This window comes from Falco cherrug, chromosome 15 (assembly GCF_023634085.1).
Source record: "Falco cherrug isolate bFalChe1 chromosome 15, bFalChe1.pri, whole genome shotgun sequence".
NCBI lineage: Eukaryota > Metazoa > Chordata > Aves > Falconiformes > Falconidae > Falco > Falco cherrug.
The window spans coordinates 8,496,279-8,521,571 of NC_073711.1; the positions used below are offsets into that span (position 1 = coordinate 8,496,279).

Below are 25,293 nucleotides of genomic sequence, written 5' to 3' on the forward strand. Positions count from 1 at the left end.
AAAGCTCTTTTGACAAGTTCCGCACTAGATCATTTTTTTCCAACAAAGGAAAACCAGAGTTAAAACTGCATCTTTAACAGTCAAGGGATTTTGTTAGCATACTAATCTTGCCTCTGAGTGGTGAGCAGACTTTGTCTCCTCGAGAAGACCATCCTAGGATAGCCTTCGCCATTTGGGGGGATGTAAGGCTGGAGAAAGCCTGGCTGTAGCAATGCTGGAAGAAATGCTCTTCAGACATTTTTTGTAGGTTCATTTGCAGCTTGAAGCTTAAAGAGCATAATGCTTGGTCTCACCTGACTACGAAACTTTTGTCAAAGCTCAAAAGAGACTTGGTAAAGTTACAGACATTATAAATGCTTGAGTGATTCAGCCACCTTCTTGTGAACACAGTCTTTTCCATCCCGAAATAAATACCATCACTCTTGTACACCATTCCACTAGGGAAGCTTGGGTGTATATGGCCAGAATATTTTTCATTGTTGTCTCCCTGCAGTGAAAGTGGCAATCCTCCTGCAGGCAGAAGGGAAAGGGCAAGGTGCTTGTAGGAATTCCCACTACAATGTGTAAAGCAGAGCAAACACTCATCTGAAGGCTCTTGGGGAGGAAGGCGAACTTTAAATGTCCAAATTTTGAAGTTTTTACTTGCGTGCAGGGTGAATATGAACCTAGTTAAACTCTGTGGGTTGGAACAATGCAAAAAAAACCCCCAATCTGTAGGAGACACAAGAAAAATAAAGAAAAAGCTGGGGAAAAAAAAAAGCTCATGGAAGCCTGTTATTTGTGAAAGGTTTGGAAGTCAGAGATGATGTGCTAAGTTTTCTTCATTGAATGTGAGCAATGGTAATTAAAATCTAGAGGATTTAACAAAAAGTACAAGGCTGCATGCTGTCAAAGGAGGCTGAGCTGCATACAAACGGTTTTGCTGGGGAGCAGGTTTTAAATCAGGGTTTTTTGAGCTGTCATTCCATAACACATCAGAAAGTGACCCCTGCATCAGCTATGAAAAGACGGAAAAGAAACAGTGTGGTATAAAATGGAATCAAACAAAAGCAAGAGAAACATTTTAAAGTTGAGGCTTATTTTGATGTGAAAATCACTACAGCAGCAGGGTGAGTAACATCTGTTTATTGCTTCCCTCAGATCTAGCTTAGGGTATTCTTCAATTTAGGACTGTTTCAACTGCCAGCTGATGCCCTCTGTCCACTGGTAATTCTTAGTCCCTTCAGTTTAGATATAAACCAGAGCTGGGGTTACAGCTCTGACTGTAAGTGACTTCCCACCTGCACCGCTCTCCTAAGCCATCATGGTTCTCCTGTGGTGAATCTTGCTGATGTACAATATACTCCAGTCACATTTTGCATGGGGTGAAAAGGACTGGCTTATGTTGATCTCCAAGGAATTCTATTGAACATTACCAAAATATATAGTTTAGAGAAACAAGCAATGATAGGGTAGACTTTGTGAATTATTTCCCTTAAGATCCATTCAGGGATGCAGTTCCTGTGGTTTCATTTTTTGTGTGCCATGCCTTAGGGAATGCCACAGTTTAAAACAAACACAACACTCACAATTATTAATTTACTTTATAATTAAAGAAAGGGAAGGGTAAAGTGCAAAACCAGCCTAGCGCACTTCAATTACAATTTTCTTCTTTCTACCGAAAGTTCTTCCCAAAGATTACATCTTTGGGAGTTGCCTTGCCTCTGGGAGCTCTTCTTTTAATGCATGAAGTCTGAAGCATATCGCTTTCAAAATGAATAGAAAGTCCCATCTTAAGGCACCCTGGGCTAGATCTATTTTAGCACATAATTTGGTGCAGCAAGAGCAGATCGTTAGAACAAAGGATTTGGGGCAGAGGCATCCACATCTAAAAGGGATGTGGTTGGTGGGGGTTTGATTCAAACCAGAATTGAATCCTGGGATTCGGCTGATCCCTGGGATTGAGTGTCTCCCAACCTCGTGTCTGCTTCAGGGTGTCTGAGGATCAGCTATTGCCTTGGAGCTGTTTGTCTCCATTTGGGGCAGGAGAGCGTGTGTGTGGGTACCTGCAGCAGAGCCTCTGGGGTAACACCCACCTGAGGAAATGTCATTTTTATACACCACCAAAACCCATCTTGTGGCTTGAACTGTGAGAGGGAAGGGAGGACAGCAGTAGGATTTGATTCAAAGCTGCACTACTGTTCTGAATTGTAACGATAATGTGAATAAGATGACCAAAGTCTTGTTAAGGTGGACAACGGCAGGTAGGGGAGGTGGTCTGCCAGGGATCTGTAAATCAGCTCACAATTAGTCAGGTGTAATGCTTAGTTCTGTTAAACAGATGAATTAAGTTTTATTCAGTTACTTTAAAGAACCTCTTCAAAGCTCAGTCTTGCAGCAGGTGAAATTATTGTGGTTTTGTTTTTTTTTTTTATTAAAAATAAATGCATCTCTTTGCAAATCTATCTTTTGCTTTAACAAAGCAAAAACGAAGTCCAGCAGTTCAGACATACTTTGACAAGTACTGTCTCCCCTGTGAAATGATGTATTGGTGAACTGCATTGCAAAAATGGTGCTGTAGTGGGATTGTGGTACTTGTTGGTACTGTATGGGGGATCTTTTCATGTTCTTTGTTATCCTGACATGGACAAGCTTAGTTCGAGACATAAGATTGTGTTGCTTACTTTATCGAGAGAGCTGTAGTTATCTTGCTGCCTGGTTTTGCTGTATGTGGGAGAAATTTTGTCTTTAGAGTTTGTGAGGAGTCAAACACTGGTCTTTGTCATCAGTACTACGTGAAGGCCAGTCTGCAGGTATGTAGCACCGTGACAGCCCACTGAGGTGCTTCCAAGCGGCTCTCCAGCTTAGGCAGTGAATCTGAGCAGATACCCACCAGGATGGGAGCTGGAGAACAAGGCTGGGGGCTCGGGGTTCCCCCAAGCAAGCTTGGTGTTTAGGCAACTGAAATAGAGGGAATGCGACCACTTACGGATTTTAAAGTTTTAGCACTTTCAGGTATCTCAGCAAATGAGCTGAATGTCCCTTTTGTTCCTACGGGTTTTGTCTGGAGCATTAATTAATTATGAGATGAAATTCTGTTTGGACTGGGTCCAGCTATGCTTACTTTTTGTATGAGTAGTTTAGTTTTAAAAGTCATTTGAAACTATCTTGGAGGACCTTGGACTTCATCTGTTTTCCTAGCAGTTCTCAGAGAAAACAACCGGATTTGGTAAGCTGAGGAAATGCAACCAGATAATTACCTGTGCACAGTCACCGGTGTTCCGTATTTAAATGTTATAGGGTTACAATATTATATTCCTGAATTGTACTGATATGATGAAGTATCTTGTGATTGTACAAAATTGTGTTTGAATGAAAATATATGAAAACCAGCAGCTTGACAGATTTCCTACCTATTTAAGGAATTCACAAAGAATGCATATATATACACCCTCTCCTGGCAATACTCATTTTTGTTACTTACTGTATAAAAACTGCAGAGCACTCATAGGAGGAGAATTTTTCCAATAATTAGCTACTTGAACTTAAAATAGAAACATTTTTTAATAAGGGATAAAGGGAAACAATATCCATTTCCATTTTACAAATGAAGGATAGATTTAAACCCCAGAGCAGTGTAGGTGTTGAACTCTTACAGGGAATGGATACTTAATTATCTTTGATGGTCTGGGCCTTAGAAACTGTAATTTCTTTACTACCGTAAACAATTCACCCAAAACTGTGATTAAAGGCTTAAGGAATGTGTAGTTAACTCATAAAAATATGTACATAAATTTTGCTGATTCATTGCACTGTAAAGCACATCCTTATTTATTATTATAAATGAATCTCTAGTGTAGCTCATGCAAAATCTTAAATGAGCGCCATTCTTTTTCATTAGGTAGCTCTTTAAAATCAATAATGTTTTCTTTAAGGGAAGGTTTTGGCTGTTACTAATTTAAATCTCATTAACTTTTGCATTTTTTTTTTCCTAAGGTTCAATTGGAGATACATTTTTCATTTAGATTTGAAGCTGCAGGCTACATGTAATTCCATTTAAAAACCCAAGGTAGTCAGGAATAATGATGGGTTAACAGTAATTTAGAGAACCAGAAATTCAGATTATTTTGCATGCAGCCTACGCTTGTCATTTAGAAGTAAATGGTCTTCCCAGCAGAGTCTAGAGATGCATGGGCGTTTGAGAAATCCTTTCCTAATTAATGTAAAGTTTGCAAAAAGAGGTTGAAAGTCACTCTTTCCTGCACCATATTTTTTTGATTTATGCACATGTAGGTGCAGTGAAAGTTTGTGAGTATTCTTGAGACTCAGAGTTGTAACCTGAGTCCCCTCTGTCCATGCCTGTGTTTGCACATCTGTTGGTTTGGGTCTAGTGGGACGCTGCTGTCACTCCTCTCATCCTTCAAGTGTGTTTGTTATCTGTGCTCTCTAGAGCGCCAAGACTATTTTTTGAATATATGCAAATAGAGGCAAAGAAGTGCAGGGTCCTTTATGCCTGCTGAGTAGATTCATCTCTTCTAACAGGAGGCTACTACACAGAGAAGCAGTCCAGTAGCAACTGAGCTATTAGTGACGCTTTTTGTTATCTCAAGTTGGTGGCTCATTAATGAGGTTGTTTTTGCTTATCTTTTTCACTAAAGACACAGTGATCAGTCCCAGGGAAGAGGAAAAAAAATTCCATTCTCATAATTTTGATGCTGTTCTTTGGATTATTCAGTATTGAACAATAGCAAAAAGTTGCATTGTAGAGGTTTTTGCAGCCCTGGGCAGTCTGGAGGTTGAAAACTCAGCACAGCTTTTCTAAACAGTGGTTGGCTGGAAGGGTTCTGGCACCCTGTTATTTACTGCACATCAAAATTAACAAATTACAAGCAGTGGTTATTTTCAATTACCTAAAATCAGACGAGTCTTTAGAGAGATTAAAATGAGATTTGTAATGGCTTAGGAGAATTCTTGAAATTGACAACTTGACACAGCATGCTTTCAGATTATGTGAAATCTGGCATGAGGGTATTTATATTTCTGTTTGCAAAGATTCTATTCAAAGTCATCATGATGGAAATATTTACAATGAAGTCATAATAATGTCTTTAATATGCAAATCATTCTAATTGCATTTCTTACACTGTCAGCCTCACAGTGAAATATCATTTATTTCACTAGTGACACATGAAAAAATACGATTGCGTTTGTGATTGTTATATTTAATAGAAGTACAACAGTAAGTGTCTTCATCTTTGAAGAACTTCTCTTTATCAGCGATTCCCTTGGCGTAGTTTGTATGACGTCCACACCTCTATATCTGATTCGTACCCCTGGTTCTAACACAGTCTTTTTTATTCTCTCTCCCTTTTCACAAAGAGGGTTTGCTGTAGGGATGTGGTCGTATCGGCACCCACTGCTGCAGGGTGCGGAGGCTGTGTAGGGCGTGCCGACCCCCGTGGGAGCTGAACACCATCAACACCTCCGAGGCTGGACCTTGTATCTTATGAAAACATGACTCATTTGTTGCCATCAAATTCTGCTTTAACCTTGATGAGAGCCGATTCAAAGTGCTTTTTTTTTGTGCCCCAGGAACACGTGTTACACTGTCAGAGACCGCTCACTTCACTTCCCTGTCTGTAGCCCAAAATCCATAGCCTGTGGTCACATGCCTCCTGTGTGCTTTTTCCCCTCAGGCTGGGAACAGTCGTTTTCCTCTTCCTTCAGATGTAGAGCTGGACAGATGACAGCTCTGTCCTCTGAACTGAGAAGCATGTCATTGTGAGCTGAAAAAATAATAAAGTCACAATAATAATAAAATTGCCGGGGTTGAATTAAATAGAACATTTTTAATCAGGAATGCATCCACTCACAACACTGTCAGAATTAGTCCTCCCCCCCAAACCCAGCTTCCTCACTGAACACCATTTCTGGTTTCAACTTGCATTTAGCAGAGGTGATGAATGAGGGATGGGGGACAGGGAGGCAGGAGAGCCCCCAGCCCAGAGCTGGGAGCCAGGAGCCCGCCCCAAGCCTGCCTGGAGGAGTGGGAACAGCCTGCCTGTGCCAAGCAGGGAAGGGAGTCCCCAGGACACTGAGCAGCTGGAGCCCCTCAAACTCATTGAGATAACTGCAGCCAGGCTTGGAAACGAGCACCCTCTCTGTGAAGAGGACACATGGAAGAAAAAGCTACCCAGCTTTGGATTTCTGTCCTCTCTTCCTTAATCACTTGAGGTTTTTCTGTTTAAGAATTTAAGTACTGATTTTCTGTATTTTAAAACATGGTTTCCTAAATGGAAAACATATTGGCTTTCTTTGGGGTGATCCCTACAGAAGCCAATCCAGGTGGAGTCACCTCAACACTTAGTTGTATTAGTAATTTCAAAACACTACTTAAGCACTTGTCCTCAAGCTGTTATGGCAGTCAGTTCCCGAGGCTGGGAAAGTAAACAAAGGCTGGGGCTTAGGTCAAAAAACGAGGAGTGAAAGGGAAGCAGGATAGAACATGAGCAGTCTCTACACTGCTTACTGAATGCCGAGTAACCAGGCAGTACCAGTGGAGAGACATTAATCAAAAGTGTTACTCCGGTTAGATAATTTTTCTGGTTTATCAAGTAGCTCAGGTGAAGGCTTTTATGATGATTTTTCAGGATCATCCTTTAACATTGAGCTATGATGATTTAATAAAGACATGGTGATGGATGGTGGGGCTGCGGGACAGTGTCCCAGGTGGAGGACATGGTGATGGCCAAAGAAAGAGCTGAGGTGCCAAGGGCTCCCTGGCTCCCCACCTGCATCCCAGATCCCAGCTCCCATCTTTGCCTGACCTCAGCCTGGAGCTCCAACATCTCTCCATCTTCCCGTCCCGCTCTTGGGCGCTGCTCGGTGAAACACACGGCAGCTGCGTGTTTTGCAGAGTGAGTTGGGGCTGTCGAGGATGACAGGAGGCCCATGAATAAAACACAGACCTGTTTGTTTTGTGCCGTTCTGAGCAAATAATGTATTAGTAATGAAGTATTTGGAGTTAGTCGCTTTTGCTTACTAATAAATGAAATGTTCCCACTGCCAGTTTTTTTTTTCTGGCTTGTGAAGTTCCAGGGAAGCTTGAGGAAGAGGCTGTTTGGGCTGGTTTGGGGTCTGTCTGCTTTATGACAGTTCTTATTTAAAGATAAATAGTAGGTGCTCTGGACGGCTTGAAGCGGTGCTGGTTTCTGTGGGGTTTCAATCAGCCGTCAGCCCTGGTCTGGGTGTCTTGAGCCAAGACTTGGGAAAATGCCCAGAAAGCTCATGAAGTCCCCAGGAATGTGCCCATGTGGGGAGGTGCAGCCCCAGTGATGGCCCCTCTCCCCCACCGAGGGGCTGTCACCAGCGCTGGGGCCGGGGAGGAGCGAGGCCCTGGGAATGGGAGGCCAAGAGGGGACCGAGAGGAGTCATGGTGCTGGTGACAGGGCTGCCACGCATAACTGATCTGGAAGCGGGCTGAGATTTTGGGGGATCTGGCAGACAGGGGTGGGGGGGGGGTCGGGGTGGGGGGCTGCCATTGTAGCTCTCTTTTCACAGTCTGTGTTTGAGCGATGAAAGTGCGTGTGGTCCTGCAAATACATTACTGGGGTGCGTGGAGCTGCCGGTGGATGCAGTGCTGCGGGATGTTGCAATAGGCAGGTTTTAGAAAATGTGTGTGTAAATGGTAAAGGTGAACCTAAACAAATGTGCAATGCTGTGCTACAGCGCACAGCCCTGCGTTACCGCTTGCTGCTTTACCTAGAGAGACACGTCTGTAACACAGGTAGCTCTTGTAATAGTTCATTTTTCAATCATCCTTCATTTTTGTTCCTTACATGTAATTGTAGTAGCTTGCAATGAGGATAGCTCTGTGTTTGTTTATTTAAATAGAAACAAGTCTTAAGAACAATGTTTACTGTTTAAAAATATCTCACTTTGAAAACACTTCATAATTCATCAGTTACAGACACGTTTTAATCAAATAACCCTCTAATGCTTCTGTTCATGGTTGTCCTATAAAAGCAAATATTGTTTTGATTTGTGAGTGTTCATTTTACTGAAAGGGAATCCAGAGTGTTCTGCAGTCAGGAGAATTTCCTATTTAAATAATGCTGCATACATGCAGCTAATGAATTAAAATGAGAGGAGGAATTACAACCTAGGTTAGAGTGTGGGTCACAACCTTTTGAAATGGAGGTCCACCTGTCATGCAAGTGGAAATGGTAATTGGCTCATTGCAGCTGAAATTATCTGTGCCAGATAGCAGGAGGAATGGCATAGCAATTGTAAAATGGTAAGTATGTCTAGATATCCAAAGGTAAATGTGTAAAGACAAAGCAAATGACCAAAGCTGGTTATTTTTGCAAGTAAATTCAGATGAACTTGACTTGTTTTTTTCTGTTTATGAGCATGTCCTGATCAAAAGTTGTGCATTCTCTCTCTCTCTTTTTTTTTTTTTAGCATTGCAATGTGTTCATAAAGTAGTTTGCAAATGTCCAAGGCCCAAAACATTCATTCTACCTAGTGTGTTTATGATGGGCAACCAGTTCTGTAAAGCATTTGGTAATCTGATGGACTGACCACATCTTTCTAAGCTAGAAAATAAATGATTAATGAGCAGGGTAGAGAGTGTGTGCACCCAGATATGGGCATTTGTGCAAAAGGCCCCCTTATGTGTCTGCGGACTGTGAGCAGCAAGGGCTGTGGGGGTGGCAGGACCAAGTCACTGGGCTCAGGTAGGCTGGAAGAGGCCTCTGGCACCTGGGCTCCTGCTCAAAGCCTGGCACAATGGCATGGTTGGCTGTGCGGGCGAGGCAGGCCCATCGGTCAGGTGTGAGATGCCCATGGTAAATGGGGAATTTGGACGATGAGAAATGCCCCTGCTGAGGTGTCCCAGGGCGTAAGGGCTTAAACCTTGCACAAATACCATGTGGATCACCCTCAGGAATAACAGTCCTACTTTCCTCTTGTGGTGGGGTGTGATGCTATCCCTAGGCTCTTCTGATGGTCTCCTTGCTTTCTTCTATTGAGCAGTCTTCCTCTGCTACAAGTGAGAGGCAGTAAGAGCCCTTGCAGCAGACCTGTGTCACTCAGGGATTCTCCTCTGCAGAAGAAGTAAGTTTAGCCCAGCGTATTCAACCGGGAATCCATCCTCCTAACCTAATCCACACTCCAGAGGACTGTCCACTCAAAGCAGATAATCCAACTCATACTGTCCACATGCTTGAATAACAGATGAAAAATAAAGTAATCTTGTGAATGTACACCAGTCCCTCTGCCCCACAGGGACCAGAAAGTTAATAGAGTTTCATTCTCTTTAATTTTAATTTCTTATTATTCACGGCTGTTTCCTACAATTCCCTGCTGGGAATAACAAGCAGTAGATACAGAGTTTCCTAATTGTGTGATTACTTGAGGCTGCAACTACCTGATCTGGGATCTAGTTTCCATTTACTTTACCTTCAGTAACTTTATTCAAAGGGACTAATGAAAAGGGACTCATCAATTATTGAAATTAATTCAGCTTTGTTCCCAAAGTTGGCATGGTGCTGAAGACTTGAAAACAGAAGTGTGTGACAGTCTCCGTGGGTTAATGTGGTTGGCTGGAGAATATTAAAACCATCTCGGAGAGTGTCCTTAAAGAACTCATGTATAGTCAACACCGGTTAAAATATTAACTGCATATACTGTCAGGTATAAAGCATATTCCAGTGTGTTGCACCTTAGCCGAAATCTTCTTAAGATAAATTTTTTATTTACAAATGCAATGAAATTTTTTCAGTCTGTTTTACACATTACTTAAATCTGTTATTATTCTCCCTTTCCTTTAGATACTGATTCTTCTTGTTTTCTACCTGATTTGTCTAAAGGCAGTTCTGTGCATCAGAACAGTATCAGAGGTGGTGACAAATCTCTGTGCTTTTCCATCGTTCATTGACTTCCCCAGGAATCCAAAGAGCTAATAAAAATGGCAATATTCATTGTGGAAGATTTTAGACAAATGCCACCCCCCACCCCCACCCCCTTCTGGAGCTTAGAAACTGGAAGGATTTTTTATTTACTAGATTTTGTGGGCATTATGAGAAAAAAAAAAATTGGGTTCAGATGGGTTTCAAAGCTGGGTGAAAAACTAGTTTACAGCCCTGAGGTCATACCTATGTTTGCAGTGAGTTGTTGGGTACCTGAGATGTTTGTTTATAGAATTTAAATTTTAGTATTTAACAGGAAAGTTTTGTTACTTGTTCAGTCTAAGAAGCAGGTGTAATGTCATGTAACTGATATGGCCACTCCAATCTAGACCAACATACCTTTTGCTTAAAATAAAATTCCCTTGCTAGTGGGATAAGGAAAAAGGGGATATTTGCTGATTTAATGATGGTAATTTTGTGGCTGACTCTAAAGAAATGGGGATTCAGTTATAAATCCACGAACAAGAAGAGAAGTTTAGTTGTTTGGATAACTTGTTCACTGCAGATCACTGCCTTGGCTTTACTTCTGTGGGAGGAAAGGCACAGGCTGGGCAGAGGCAGGAGCTTTGTAAATGAACTTTCCCCTCAACTCTTCCAAATCTGCCTGCCCCAGTGTGGGAAGGGAACCGCACTGGGAAGGGCAGGGGCCAGGCAGGGCAGAAGGGGCTGAGAAGGCAGGACAGGCTGGGGCACATTGCTTGAACCCATGTCTAGGACTTCACAAAATACACAAAAGCATAAAGCCATGAAGTGTGATTTCTTTGTTGTTGCTGTCCTGTCTCTACTGCTGTTGATTTTCAAGGTGCCTTTTACTTTTTCTAATGTGATGACAGCCACGGAGAATCAAGGCATTACACTGAATACTTAAAACCAAACCACTTTGTAAGTTCCAATTTCTGTACTGTTTACTTCCACACAGACTCCTTAAAAACCTGCCAGATACTGAAGTCATTAGAAGATCAAAGTCACCAAACACTCATTTTGGGGGTAAATATGATGCATTTTAAACAGTTGCTCTAGTGCCCTCCTTTTTCTTTGCGCTCAGCAGAGCAATCTGCTTGAAGCAAAGAGCACAGCTTTGGAAGGGTCTTCAATTCAGGTCCGTCTGTCTCCAGTATCATCAGACCTGGAAGAAGCAGCAAAGAGTACAATGAGACCAGAGATTTCCTGTCCATCACAGAATGTGTTTCAGAGCTCCCTGTCTCCAGCAAAATCTGACCTGCCAGCTGTGATTTGCTCTTCTCTCCATCAGCAAGCGTTCCCCAAAATCCCCATGATAAGATGTCACCTGAAAAGCTGGCTCTGGCAAATGCTACAGGATTAAATGTCCCTGTCCAGTAACTTCTACTGACACGACTTTAGAGTTTTTGTTCTTCAAGTATAATTTCTAAGTCTCAGCCTCATTAATATGCCATCACTCTGGAAGCTGAGAATTTGTTAAGGGTTCAAGCTGTTTTTTCTCTCCCTGGAGAATTTTACAGATTGGTGATCTACTAGTATGTTCTTTCTTTTGCATTTTCAATACAAGACTAAAATGCTTCTAGCTCCCTATAAATATGTAAGTCAGGACAGAGCAGTCCGTTGTTATTTGGACCTCTGGCAGTATACATTCAGTTTCCTTGACCTGAAAGGAAATTATGAGTGGTCAGCTGGAATATTTGACATTTGAGTTGGGTTGTTTAGCTGTGGCTCATAAGAAAATCTGGTCAAAAAAATGAAGCATACACAAGTCTTAAAAACCTTTTAGCCCATCTTATAGAAATTTGAAGCTTTGATCAAAATTTGGAAAAAATTCAGCCAGTGTATAAGGATAAGTAAATGCATTTTTTCTTATTTATGAGCCAGATTTTGAGAAATATTTGCATGTTGCTAAACCTAATGAAGATTTTTTTTGCACTCATCATTAATTGGTTTAGGGATTTTGGAATATTTGCACTTTTATGCGTCTTGAAATTCCCAAACGTTTTCACCAGCAAAGTTCAAGGTTGAATGGTCTGAATCTTGCTAGGAGACATTCAGAAAACAGAGATCACAGTAGAGAAACTGCAAAGTCTGTGAGCGATCCTTTTCTTAGATGAGGTATTTCTACGGCAAAGTAGGCTTGGTTGATCATTGCTGAATCTAGATGTTTCTGTGATAGAAATGAATTATTTAGTTAAAGTTGTTAACAGCGTAGTAGGAGAAACATTGCAAAATTCACCCAGTTTGAATCATGATAAATCGTCAAAGGTGGTTTTCTAAGTGGTCTTCGTCTCTAACAGGTAGATTTTTTTTTCATTTACTATATGCCTCAGGGGACAACTATTTGATTTTTTTTCCTAAAATGCAGTTTGAAATACGAGTATAGTCAGAGTCAAAAACAAAGTGTTCACTTGACTCAAAGAAAGGTGAAACTGTAACTCACAGAAAAGAATCATCACAGACTCTTTACCTGAACCTCCTTCTGCTTTCCTCCCTGCTTGATGTTTGAGATCGACACCCTTGCTGCTGGAGAAGGGCACCCTCCGCTCCCTTCTGAAGTACTGCCAGCGTAGCCTGCTCCTTCTTCCGTGTAGAACTGGGTAACTTAACTCTCCTGTCAGAGATACCAGGTCAGATGTCTTTCGGTAGAGTGGCTTTTCATTACTTGTTATGACAGTCTGCCTTCGACCACGCAGTTTGGTAGGGCAGCTAAGGTGAGGGAGCTCTACAGGCAAGATGTTACCTTGCTTTGCAGGTGACATCCATGATTCTGAGGAGTGCGCAAAGTGGCAATACACTCTTCTGTCTGAAATGTGTTCTTTGGCCACCGAATGTATCTCTGAACACTGGAGTATTTAAAGAATCACGGGTAGGGGTAGGGGGTGATGCTTGCTGTCAGTTTTTAGGCAGCTCAGCTCCCTGACTTGGCTCGACATGGTGTGAGGAACAGGAAGAGCTCTGGGAGGCGGCAGGGTGGCAGGGGACCACACGCTGGGCTCTGCTCACAGACAGGTCCCATATGGCAGCACTGGGCTGTGCTGAGATGCTGGAAGGGGTCTGCGAACACCATTAGCAGAATTAGCATAGCACAGACAGAAAGCCAGAGATGTGAAACCAGTTATGTGTGGTGAGCCTGATCTAACCCCTGACCCTTTGTGAAGATCACATCCAGCCAAAGCTATTAAAGGCATTACTGCTCAAGTGTAAGCTGTGTTCCCTTTTCTCCAGAATTAAGACCGGACAATACCAAGTTGCCTAAAATTCATGTGCTGTAACTGATTTCACCCCTTTAAGATTTTAAAAATTGGCATTCTTTCTTGGACCTCCTTAATGGAGTGCATCTATTATTGCTTCATGTCTGCAAACCCTGAGCATGATGAATATAAATTCTTAGTCTGCTGTTCTATGGGTAATATAAAAATAAAAATAGAACTCCCGTATCAGAAGAATGGTGTTTTTTGTTTTGGGGTGGGGTTTTTTTTGGGTTTTGTTTTGTTTTGTTTTGTTTTGTCTGACTGTATTTACAGTCACAAGCCTTGCTTGCTTTGTGGAGCAATAGATGTAATACATTAGCTAGTATTTTAATTTTTTATTTGTAGATTATTTCAATTTAAAATGAGATTTTCAGGTAACAAGGCAGGCAAACATGGGTAACAATGCCATCATATAAATTGCTGTAGGTGACAGATCCCTACAAGAATTATTACAGGCAGATTCGCAATGCAAAAAATTATTTATATGACAGCAAGCAGAAAGACAAATTACTCAGAGACTATGTACATGCTCTTCTATAATTGCTCATAAATTATTATGGTTCATGTTAAAATGCATCTAGACTCCCTAGACAACTAGGTTTATTTAAAATAAGAATAATGGGAAATTACCGGGAAATGTTGGGGAAGGAGATGCAGTGCATACTTTGGGTGTTTGCTAACATAAAAGTAGGTTAACTTATTGTCAGCCAACTTAATCTATAATTTGCTTAGTAATTTTGAAACCTTCATTTTTAATTCACCGTCTCCTCAAGTTGCATTAGCTTGGATAAATAACTGGGAAGTGGGGCCCCGCTGTGTTTAAATGCTGCTGTGTTCCCTTGCCCATGGGGGACACATTGGGACTCTCTCCTGCAGCCATGTAGGGCACTTGTGTACCTGAACACTTTCGTGCTCTACAAAAAAGGATTGAGTTTTGTCAATAGGGTCAGAAGTTATTCCAACAGGATGGGGGGGTGACTGACAGATAGATGGGCAAGCCTCTTTCCATAGGAAGCTGGGCTAAAAATGGGACAATATTCTCCATATCCTGTCAATGCTCCAAATTTTACAAAATATTTCAAATCATTGTCTTTATTGAAAGTTTCTAAAGTACACCCACAATAGATAGGATTTAATTTGAATGGGCTTTCAGTCAGGCGCTTATTAAGGATCAGCTGATTATTGGGTAGCAGAGAAAAGATGTATATACATTTATTATATAATAAATGTCTCTCTCTAATGCCATTGTTTTTCTCATCTTACCACCCTGATTATATTACTTATTGAGAGCCAGCCCAACAAAAATGACAGCAAACTTTGTTCTGGATAATGGAGTGCTAAACTCCACCTAAGCAGCTCCAGTCATTTGTAATGACAGCTCGGAGAATACTCCAAATGAATATAACAATGCTCACGCTCCAATGACTGACAGTGCAGCAAGAGGAAAAATTCCAGCTTCCACGTGAGTGCGGGGAGCCTGACCTAGATTTTAGCCTCTGCAGCTTTGTAAGAGAAAACATTCTTGACTGTGTATTTAACAAGAAAAAAAAAAAAAAAAAGACCAAGGGGAAAAAGTCGTCTCCTGTCTGATTAGTCTTTCTTCAATAATTAAGATTTAGTCAAGGCGCTCTGTGAGACTTCTCCCCTCTGCAGATGTCATCAACCCTATAATGAACGGTTGCTCCGTTCCCTGTGTGCTCTGCTCTCTGTAATTACCACCTCCTGGCATGCTGCGGGGAGCGAGCTGCTGCAGGGGAGCAGCCGGTGCAGGCAGGGGCCATGGGCAGGCAGCCTGCCTGCACCTTCCCCCTCCGCTGCGCTGCTGTGGTGGGGTCAGCTTTGCTGCCGGCTGCTGAAATTCTTCCATTTGGGTACTGCTAATGGGAAAAAGGTCTTTAGTGTAAATCTCATTTTCTTCTTTTGAGGTGCAGGTGCTGGGCTGGGGTCAGGTCACTGTGTCTGGTGCCTTGCTGGCAATGGCTGTCGGTGCACCAGCCCATCTTGCCCTGCACTGGGGGCAGCTGGAGGTGGCTTTTAGGCACTCTAATGACCTGGTTGTAAATGACCATTCAAATGTATTTCCTCCACTGTGCTTTATATACTCCAGCAGTTGTAGTTTTGAAAATGAAATAGTACAGTAGTGCACGCTAGAAAGGAGAAAAAATTTTCAAATGAAAGTGGAAGATGTGGCAGATCTAATGACAGTGAAGGATGCTCAGTGTTTGTTTGAGCTGTACTTTGAAAAGTTGTTTGGTGTGGATGTGGGAGAAATTCTACTGGAAGCAGAGGCGTTTTCAGCTTCCAAAGCTGGATTTCCATATTGGGTCAGTAAGTAACTCCGTAAGTCTTCCTAATTGTGACTCTGCTCTGTGAAATAAATGAAAAACTGGCACCTTTCTGTTTGACCCACAAGCTTTCCATGTGTGCTTGAATGCCAGTTATTCTTCACTGTGGTTTAACTTTGTTGAACCAGCACAGGTTTGAAAGCATTAGATGACATGACAGGATTAGATTGACAGAATTAGTTAGATCAGCTGAATTAGTTTGGATCTAAATTCCAGTTCTGGGCACCCCTATTCATTTCAGTTTACACTCCTACTTAGACTTTTGTGACTTTGCTAAAGCACAGGAGGAAGGGTGCCTTTGAGAGTACCCGTGCGCCCTGGAGAACGGGGATGAGCCACCTGGAGAGCTCAGCACTGCCTTTCACATCCCTTGCTGAGAAAAGGCGGCTGCGAGCTCTGTGCTGCTCTTTAATTGTAAAATCGCATCAGCCTGAACAGCAGGGCTTAAAAAAAGTACATGGCTTTTGTGAGGAAGCTCTGTATGGAGTACATTGTTACCTGCTTGGCAGCTTACAATGGCAGAACCAGGCTTTAATGTCATAGTGGATTGGATGGGTTTGTAGGACTGGGAGAGTTGGGTTCTGTTCCCAGCTCTGCTGCTAGTTGCTGGTGCCTGTATAACACCATCACAGAAAGAGGTGAATGCAGTGTTTCACGGGGTCCTGGCAAGAGAATGTTTGAGTGACAGTGTCTGGCTTTGGTCAGGATGAAGGATGTTATAAACCTGGAGGGTTTGCACTGAGAACAAATACTTCAGTACCTGATTTTCAAGTAAGGGTTATCCAAACTCGTCCTGTTTTGTGTGGCACTAAGCTATGAGAGGGAGAACACAGAGGAAGAAGTGACGCTGCAGCAGTGAGGAAAAGGAAAGTCAGTAAGTTGCTACTGGCCTTTTATTTTATGTCATTAGCAGGAGCTTCTAAAAGCAAAAAGCAATGCATTTTAAATCATCAGGATGTTTTCAGCAAAATGAGAATGGAAATGAAAATTGAAGTTAACTGAAACTTTGTGTACGTAACTTCAGCTGAATGTTTTTGGTTTTGGGGCTTTTGTTGAAGTAAGAAGTCAGTTGGCACAACCAGCTGCTGCGTTTGCATTGGCCTGGGGGGTGGGTGGCAGGAGCAGGTAGTCTGATCCACACCACGTGGGGTGAGGGTATGGAACGGTTTCCCTTCGCCTGTCAATGCCGTCATGAGAGTAGATACATTAAAAGTATAGTTTTGAGTAATGAGTTTCCCTTCTCTCTTGAGCTATGTTGGTTTGTTTTATAAGTAACGTTTGTTTCACAACAAGATGTTACGTGGAAGTTTATGTATTAGAGATGGATGAAAGCAGTCAGTGTCAACAGGCTTAAAATATGGTTCAGTTGCATGGTTCATGTGGTCACAGTGCAATTAAAGCTGATTTACTATAATGGGAAAATTAAAACCTTCCATTTATCAGGGTTAGTTTTGAAGGATTAAAGAGAAGCCTGAAAAAATGGTAAACATAATTTAAAGTCAGTAAAAAACACTGAAAAAAAAGGACTAGACTGATATTCCACCTTATGTAGAAATTTTGACTCACTACGTTTGTTTAGGAAATAAATAAAAAAAAACACTTAATGAGTGAATACTATTGAAGATGTATATGAGATGAAGAATGTATGAGAATGTGTAACACTTAAGTGTTTGAGAACTGATAGTGTAAATGCAGAAGAGGAACCTTTAACCTTACTTGGTTGAATTTGAGGGAGCTACATCAAGAGTAAAGATGTTCCACTTACATGTAGCTGGATATGATCAATAAATTCTAAAAATTACACATTCAATCAAATCTATTAATTTTAGATAATGTATTTGCCTATTGATGATCTGCCTTTGCAGTGTTTTTCTTTGGTTATAATCTTGGTTGACTTTCAGGCTTCATTTTTTCCAGAAATAAAAAGGATTGTATTAAAAGGTCTCTGATATGTGAGGAAGGAGGTACGTGCTGATATGTGTGAATATTCTAGGATTATACTGTAACTAAGATGATTTAAAATAATGGAAGAAAAAAATGTAGGGAGAGGTAATGTTTTATTATGTCATTATGGCTGACATCTTCATTTTTAAAGCAGAATATCAGAAAACTGTTTCAAAATTTTTCATTGAACAGAACATCAAAGGATGCCTTTTTGTATTTGTACAATTCCTGTGTTAAGCTTGATTGCATAGGTAGCATGTTGTAGTTGTATCCTGTTGTATATAAAACATATCTCTACAGTTTGAGTAGGCTGTAGGAAAAAAAAAAAAAAAGCAGCTGTGTGGAACTGCCTGGAAAAGAAAATGATAAAAGTCACATCTGTTGTTTATTTTTTATTTTTACATAGCATAATTAGCAGAGGTGGATGGAAAAGTTTTTAAGGATGAGATTTGGATCAGATGCCAATGTATTTTTTCCTCCAACAAGGAATTAAAAAAATTCAAAACTAGTTTATGGGGACAAGTAGGTAATGTTAAAACAAACACTTGGTTTATTTTTTAAAGAATTAGTGTTCTGGGGATTAAAAGAATGATATGCTAAAGAAATGGAGTTGAGCAGGCCTAGTGCGCTCTATTTAGTATCTGCATATTCACATTTACATGTAACTAAAAAAGGTGCATAAACTCCTTTATTTGCCAATAGCTGCTTCAGGTTTTTCACATTGCTATAAAACAAAGGTTCTTTTCTTTTAATTAATTGCATTGCATTTCACAAGCTGCCTTTCACTATCTTGAAAAAATATATCTGTATCTAATATTTCTTTATTATTGTTTTGCTTTCAGTTGATGGTTGCATTGACTGGTCAGTGGATCTCAAGACATACATGGCTTTGGCAGGTGAACCAGTCCGAGTGAAATGTGCCCTTTTCTACAGCTATATCAGAACTAATTATAGCATGGCCCAAAGCACAGGTCTTAGGCTTATGTGGTACAAAAACAAAGGAGATTTAGAAGAACCCATTATATTTTCTGAAGTTAGGATGAGCAAGGATGAAGATTCAATATGGTTTCACTCGGTTGAGTTGCAAGACAGTGGTTTCTACACATGTGTTCTAAGGTGGGTATTGTGTTAAAATGTAACTAAGAATGTATAGATTGTCTTGGTTAAAAAAAAATATGTTTAGATTTAGCTCTCAGGATTGAGATATTCTTCCCATTAATATATACTCATTATTTTTATTCTCATGATTATATATGTCACATAATGCTTTGTCTCAAAATTTGTTTCCCTTGTAATTATAGTTACCTCTTGCAACAGCTGTAATTAAACGTGTGCTTTCACTTTTTTTTAAGTCCAACATTTGCAAATTCTCATTTTGCCATAAACCTTCAAAACTAGATATCTCTTAAATCATAAAGTATGGTTAAGTAATGCTGTTTTCAGATCCTTTGAGTTATTCAAGAGTTAGACACAGTTCAAATTATTCTGATGGGGCTGGCCATGGGGAGTTACAGTTCTGTCTAGTTTTGAAGAAATGTTTATTTTAATATACAGTTATGATTTCTCATAAGTTTAAGCAGACCTTGTTTGGTAAGGCACTGGAATGTATGTCTCAGAATTATTTTGGAACTGTTGGATGAGCCTTAAATTAAGCATGGGCTGCAGCTTGTGATTTCCATCATGTGGATGTTAATGTCAGCTCTATGCCTAAAATGAGAAGATAAAAAAGGAGGACTCTTCAAGAATGAATGAATAAATATTGCTTAAGTGGTTCAGTTTTAAATGAAAAGTTTACAGATGCATTATATGATTTGGTTTTAAACTATTTCGTTTCAGAGAATGAATATTGCTTCATCCTTGTCTGCTGTTCTATGCTGAAATTATACACAAGTTTTGTGAATTTATTATCAAATATTTGCAGCAAAATAACAGCACTGTTCAGAGCCCAGAATTGTCTGTCTCTCCATCTCTGCTAAGTCTTGATTCTGATCCTAAAGAGCGCTATTAAAATCAAAGATTGTGCTGTGGCACGTGGTGGTTTGTACTGGGGACCATCATCCAGTTTAAATACCAGTTGCATTTGCCAAACTCAATATTAGGTCTGTTATTCTTGTATTAGCAGCTCTGTCACAGATTTGGTGTAATGTGAACTTTGTAATTTTGAAATGTTATGGGAAGATAGTGATTTACATGTTTCAAGGGAGCTATACTTTTTTCATAAGAAGTCACTGTTGTGATAATCAGGTTACTAGTTTAATACTCTGGAAATTTTAATCTGCATCCTATGTGAACAATGAAGAACTGATCTTGGATCAAATTCTGGGTCGTATTATTTTTTGCATGAAATTGCAAAACTCTCTGCTCATTAACATGACAAAGTATTGGTAACAAATGGGCAAGTTCTTAAATAATTCATGCATTCTCCTCATTTTCAGATAAAAACTATATGGCATACTTCTTGGAAGGCATTGCACAGCAATAAGATCTTCCTTGTCAGTTACGCAGTTTTCCTGCTTTGGCTAGAACTTTCTTATATAATTACCGATATTTTTGCTTTTTTCAAATTTATGGTGGAGTGCAGAATATTATATATAGTGGTTACACATAAAAGATCGTATATCTTACTTTATTGAATTATCTTTTTCTTCCAAAGATTTGGTAATGTATCCTTGTTGTTATTTTTTATGAAATCATAGGTGGCTTAAAATAGCTGAAGAAATAGCAATATTAATTTATTTCAATTTAATTAAAATTGTGCTAGATGTAACCTTCTGAAATATGATCACACTTTTGTGGTAGACTGTCCACACCATTAACTGTGTAATTTCAGCTTTATTAATCCATTTTTTTGGAGGGGGATAAGCAAATTTTTGCGTTTTAGTCATTAACCAGGATCTTCTGCTTTGTGAGAACTAAGAGGTCCCAAATAAGAGCAGAAATTCTAGAATATATTTTTATTTCCTAGAAACATTAACAATTTCTGCTACAAACGTCATCTTTTGTAGACTGAATGGAAACTGGTAGAGAAAACTCAGTGCAGTGGAAATGAAGAGGTGACTGTGTCCGTCAGTGTGCAGCAGTGAGTTTAGGGTTGTGTGCGTAACCGATTGTTTTGGTTTGGTAGCTGAATGAATAAAACTGGGGAGGAAAATGCTTTTGATTCAAGATAAATGTAAAACTTCTGAAGTTTTTCTCAACGAAGTTTTCGTTTACCTTCTCTGAGAGAAATTCAAAAGTAATTTCGTTCTGAACTGCGGGCCACTCACCAAGGAGGTGGGAAGCTCTGGTGCAATTCCCTTTGCTGCCCGAAGGATGGAAACCCACATTTGTGTGCCCCAGGGGCTAGGGTGTGCTGCATTCAACCACGTGAAGTCTCTTGCCTTAGAACTGTTGTGTCTGAAACTTGTATTTGTCTATGCAAAAGGCTGCAAGGGAATGAGATGCTTGGGTGCAGGGCTGAGGCTGAGTGGGGACAAGAGGTCCCTGTCTCAGAAGTTTATGGCTTGAAAGGAAGGACACATTCTCAGGATGGGAAGATCTTCTCTGACATAAGGGAATTGAACACCAAGGGTGTTAGCACGTTGTACATAAAGGTTGTCACAGGCAATAGTGAGAGCTATGCTAATTCACTCTCCCCCAACTTACCTCTTTTTTTCCAAGTCAAAACAACATGAGAAATAAGAAAACGGTATGGGGAAAAATGGCAACTGCACATTTCACTAGATTTCCTATTTGTTGAAAAGGTTCTTCACAATTCTAAAAAAGACCCCATTTCTCAAGAAGCTGCATTTTCTGGTTGCTTATGGGTGCTTGTAGGACTGAGGCATAAGTATCTTTGAAAAATTGGGAAGAACTTTTCAGAAGCTGCCTGAAAGGGGTGGGTGTGAGCAGGTGAAGGATAGGCTAATATGACAGTTATTTGGAGATGGGTAAAAAGTAAATGTGTCAGTGAGTTCTTTCTTGTACAGAGTTGTCATTTCAATAATCATAATGTCTGTTTTATAAATGAACCCGTAATACTGAATACAATTAAGGAATATTAGAGCAGCCTTAATGAAAGAGATTGCTTCTTCAGGCTGAAGAGGTCGGATACCATAATTTAAATATTGTCTCTCCTTTATTAACCAATTAGACATTGTTCCATAGGGGGGGTGTGTGTGTGTATAATAGGAAGAAATTATTGTTGCATTTAAACTTACTTCTCTCTTCTCACAATACATTGCACTGACATTCAGATGCAAAAGGAACTGTGGTTTTTCTTCTCCTGTGTTAAGCATGGCTGTAACATATTAAGGGGTGCTGATTCTGCAGGGACTTTAAAAAAAACACAGAACTGAGCTGTGTCATCTAATCCATGTGAATTCCATGGATTTGCTTTGTTCTTAGATGCCTTTTCTGTGCCAAATCAGGGATATTACTACAGCAAGATCCAGTGACAACCAAAAGGGGTCCTGACTAATGGATAGATGTGTGTTTCTTTACAATTCCCAGATAAATGCTGGGACACTTGTATTGTGACTTCACCACCCAGTATGGAAATGCTGTGTTCTGGAGGTCTGTATGTGCTGCAGGCCCTGGATATGCCATTAATCTTCCAGCACCCACCAGTGCTACTTTCAGATCAAGCTGTCAGCATTTCTGTTACAGAGGTTTGATGTTCTGGGATTTTTGCATCAGCACGCTGGATTGAAGCATCTTCACTGAAGGATTCAGAGATGAGAACATCAAAGCCAAACATGGAAATGAAAACAGATCTAAATGCATAGGGTGGCCCTAAAGTTCTGCTTACATAAGACAGTCATTGGCCATATCATGCACTGCTTTTGCTCTCTGAACAAATACATTTGTTTTTCTGTGTTAAAAGCCTCTGTTTTTTGAAGAGGGAACAAGAACTGGGCCTACTTGGATATTTTTAACCTGGTAAAAGAAGAGAAGATGAGCTAGGGAAAAAAAAAACTCAGCAAAGATTAAAGGTCTTTTCCAACCTAAATGATTCTATGATTCTAAGCTTAGCTGCACCTTTGCCCTCAGCAAGGGACCACTCCTGAAGCCCTTTCCTCAGACTGGGCCCAGCTTTGACATAAACTGAAGAAGTACTGAATAAATGCTTTATAAGCAAGATCAGTAAGAGCAAAACATTAGTGCGTTTTTGCTGTTAATTAACTGTTGGTGAAATAAAATGACTCAATTTCCATAATGTGAATCAGGAGGGTAGACAGTCTGGGCCTTGAGGGGGTGCAGGGAAAGCAGGAGTGGAGGTTTGTTGTTGCCAGACTGGGTGACGGAGCCAAACCTCAGATTTTGTACAGGATGCAGAATAACAAAGGAATAAAGGCTTTGAATGCCTATGAGGCAATAAACCTGCAGATCTTTAATACCAGCATTTGATGCCAGAGGACTGCTAACAAATCAAGTTAGGAAATCTGCGTATCCTTTTTCCCTTACTTTGTCCCTATCTGCACAGTTCTTAATGGAGAGTAGCATTGCTATGGACATGCACAGAGGAATCAAGCCTTTGCTGAGCCACTGGTGAAATATTGAGATATTACTTTCTAAGCAGTAATAAAATAGACCGATAATAGATTTTTAAGCCTTCCAGCTTCTGAATTTCTGTGGAGCGCATGACCAGCAAATCAAAATCAGATTTAGACAGCCTGGAGGGGCTGCCAGTAAAACTTAATTTGCAGCATAACCTTTCTGCTCTCACTTCAGTGGGTCTGAGGCAGAGCTGAGAAACTTGTTTCAAATGCCTGCAACCTGGACTGCGGTATGCACTCATCATCCCAGGAAAAGTTGCACCACTTTTCTGTGCCCTGAAAGTCTGGCTTTGAAGTGAAAGGAAAGAAGAGGGTTTTTTCAGGTCCAAACAGAGGCCAAATAGGAAAACTGGACTAAACTGTGACACAAAAATGTGCAGGGGTAAGGCCACTTTCTCTGCAGGCATCTCTCATGTTTCTTACAATATGTGTTTTAATACAGTCATTCATTCTGTTGGTGGCAATATCTTCTCATTACAGAATGTTTCATTTTCAGGTGTTTTGGCTTTATTCAGTGCTCAGCTGCTCATGACAAAGGTGATTTTGTATCTCAAATCCCTCTGAATACAGTGTTGTAATTCCATTTTAGTCATGGGATACCTCCTTCCATATGCTTCACTGGCAAGTGCTTTCTTTTCCCATAGACTTACTCTGAAAAGATCCAAAGATGATACTTTCTAGTGGGCCAGTGTCTTTGATCATAAGATGTCCAAGAGGAGCACATCTAAGTAGCTGATGGATTAGGTTATCTCATAGTTACCTCTCAGACTTGCACACTGGCATGTGATCGCCTTTCGTGGCTGTACTGTCCCAGGCATGTCTGTAGAAGCCAGCTGAATTTCACATTTGGGGCAAGTGCATGGATTCAGCATGGCATATGCTTCCCAAGCTCTGTATGACACTAACATTAAATGTCATGCATTAAAAGTGTGTGACATTTCCCACATCAGAAATGACTGGTTCTGTATAAACAAAATCTCTGTGATATATAGTGTTCAATACTTAAATACACTGTTAGAGCAGATACAATATAAAGTCAGTATGATTCATGATAAAATAAAATTTAACTTACTGAGGTTTTGGCATTATCAAAATGCAAGAGAAAGTGGAATCAGAATGCTTCTACTTTTCTATCTGAAACTGTGTAAAAACTCATGATGCTCCTGCAAATAATTTTGATGACATTGTCTTTATTGAGAGAAATCAGTTCTATCTGTTCTTTTGAACACTTACACTTGCAGAAGAACAAAGATTTGTTTCCTTTCCCTGGTGATATGTATATTTCTGCTCACTCACCACCCTCTAAAGCTTTAAAGAGGAAATATCCATCCCCTGTCTTTCTGAAAGCCAGTGTTTACTGTTGGTGAGAAGCTGCAGGAACCATCAGGGCTTCGAGCAGAAATGCTGTGCTGCTCTGTGGCTGGAGAGCATCCAGCGACTCCCCTGTTGCAGCAGCACGCACAAGAATGAGAACATTGTGTATCCTTCAGTTTTCCTAATAGTAAAATCCCAGACCTTTAAATGACTGGCATTACTTTCTAGCCCCTACAGCCAGTCATAGCGAAAGCTCCATGTGCTGCTGTGCCTCAGTAACTTTTTAGCTCACTGTCACTGGTTGCTTGTGAAAGGGGTGCCTTCCCCAGTGGGCTTCAAACCTTGTGTGGTGGAGAGAAAGGCTGCAAAGTGGAGTGACAGCTTCTGCATGCAGGAGACCTACAGCTGAGATGCTGTTCAGGCCTCCTTCCCCATCTCCTCTCCAACGTGTCAGGAAGTTTTCATTTCCCTTCGGTTCCCCACTTAACAATAGAGGAGAATGTGCTCCCCCAGGTACCATCCTGTGGAAACCCGCATCAAGCCAGCTGTAACTGTACCATGTCATTGTCAGTAGGCAATGTTCTACGTGTCCTGTGAGTGGACAGACAAATGGGTTTCCTCAGAAAATCCATCATGCCTGAAGTACAAGGTGACAGAACCAGAGGGAGTTAAATTGGTATTTGATAAGTGATCCTGGAGGTTGATTTCTTCTTTTCTGGCAAGCACTTTAAGGGAAGACACAGCCAAGAGGACTCAGCTGCAGAACCCAAACAGCTCTCATTGCAAATCAGCATAAGGACATTCACTTCAGGATTCTTCATGATAGCCTTCCTTGTAATACCCTATGAGATGGTAACTATCCACTGTTTTACATGCTCACTTGCCCACATACAAACTGGGAGGGGCTTGCCTTTCCTCATTGCATCTGCATGAAGAAGGATGTGCTCCACAGGTTTTATTCCCCAAGGCAGTAATATTGGTGAGGTTT

General features: G+C 40.7%; 1 protein-coding gene across 2 annotated transcripts in view; it reads left to right on the forward strand.

Moving 5' to 3' along the window:
* IL1RAPL2 (interleukin 1 receptor accessory protein like 2) overlaps positions 1 to 25,293 on the forward strand; it is a 392,970-nt gene that overhangs the window by 179,886 nt on the left and 187,791 nt on the right. For both annotated transcript variants that reach the window (XM_055727756.1, XM_055727757.1), the window contains exon 3: positions 18,297 to 18,570. In XM_055727756.1, the coding sequence (XP_055583731.1) occupies positions 18,297 to 18,570 (274 nt within the window). The remainder of the gene's footprint in view (positions 1 to 18,296; positions 18,571 to 25,293) is intronic.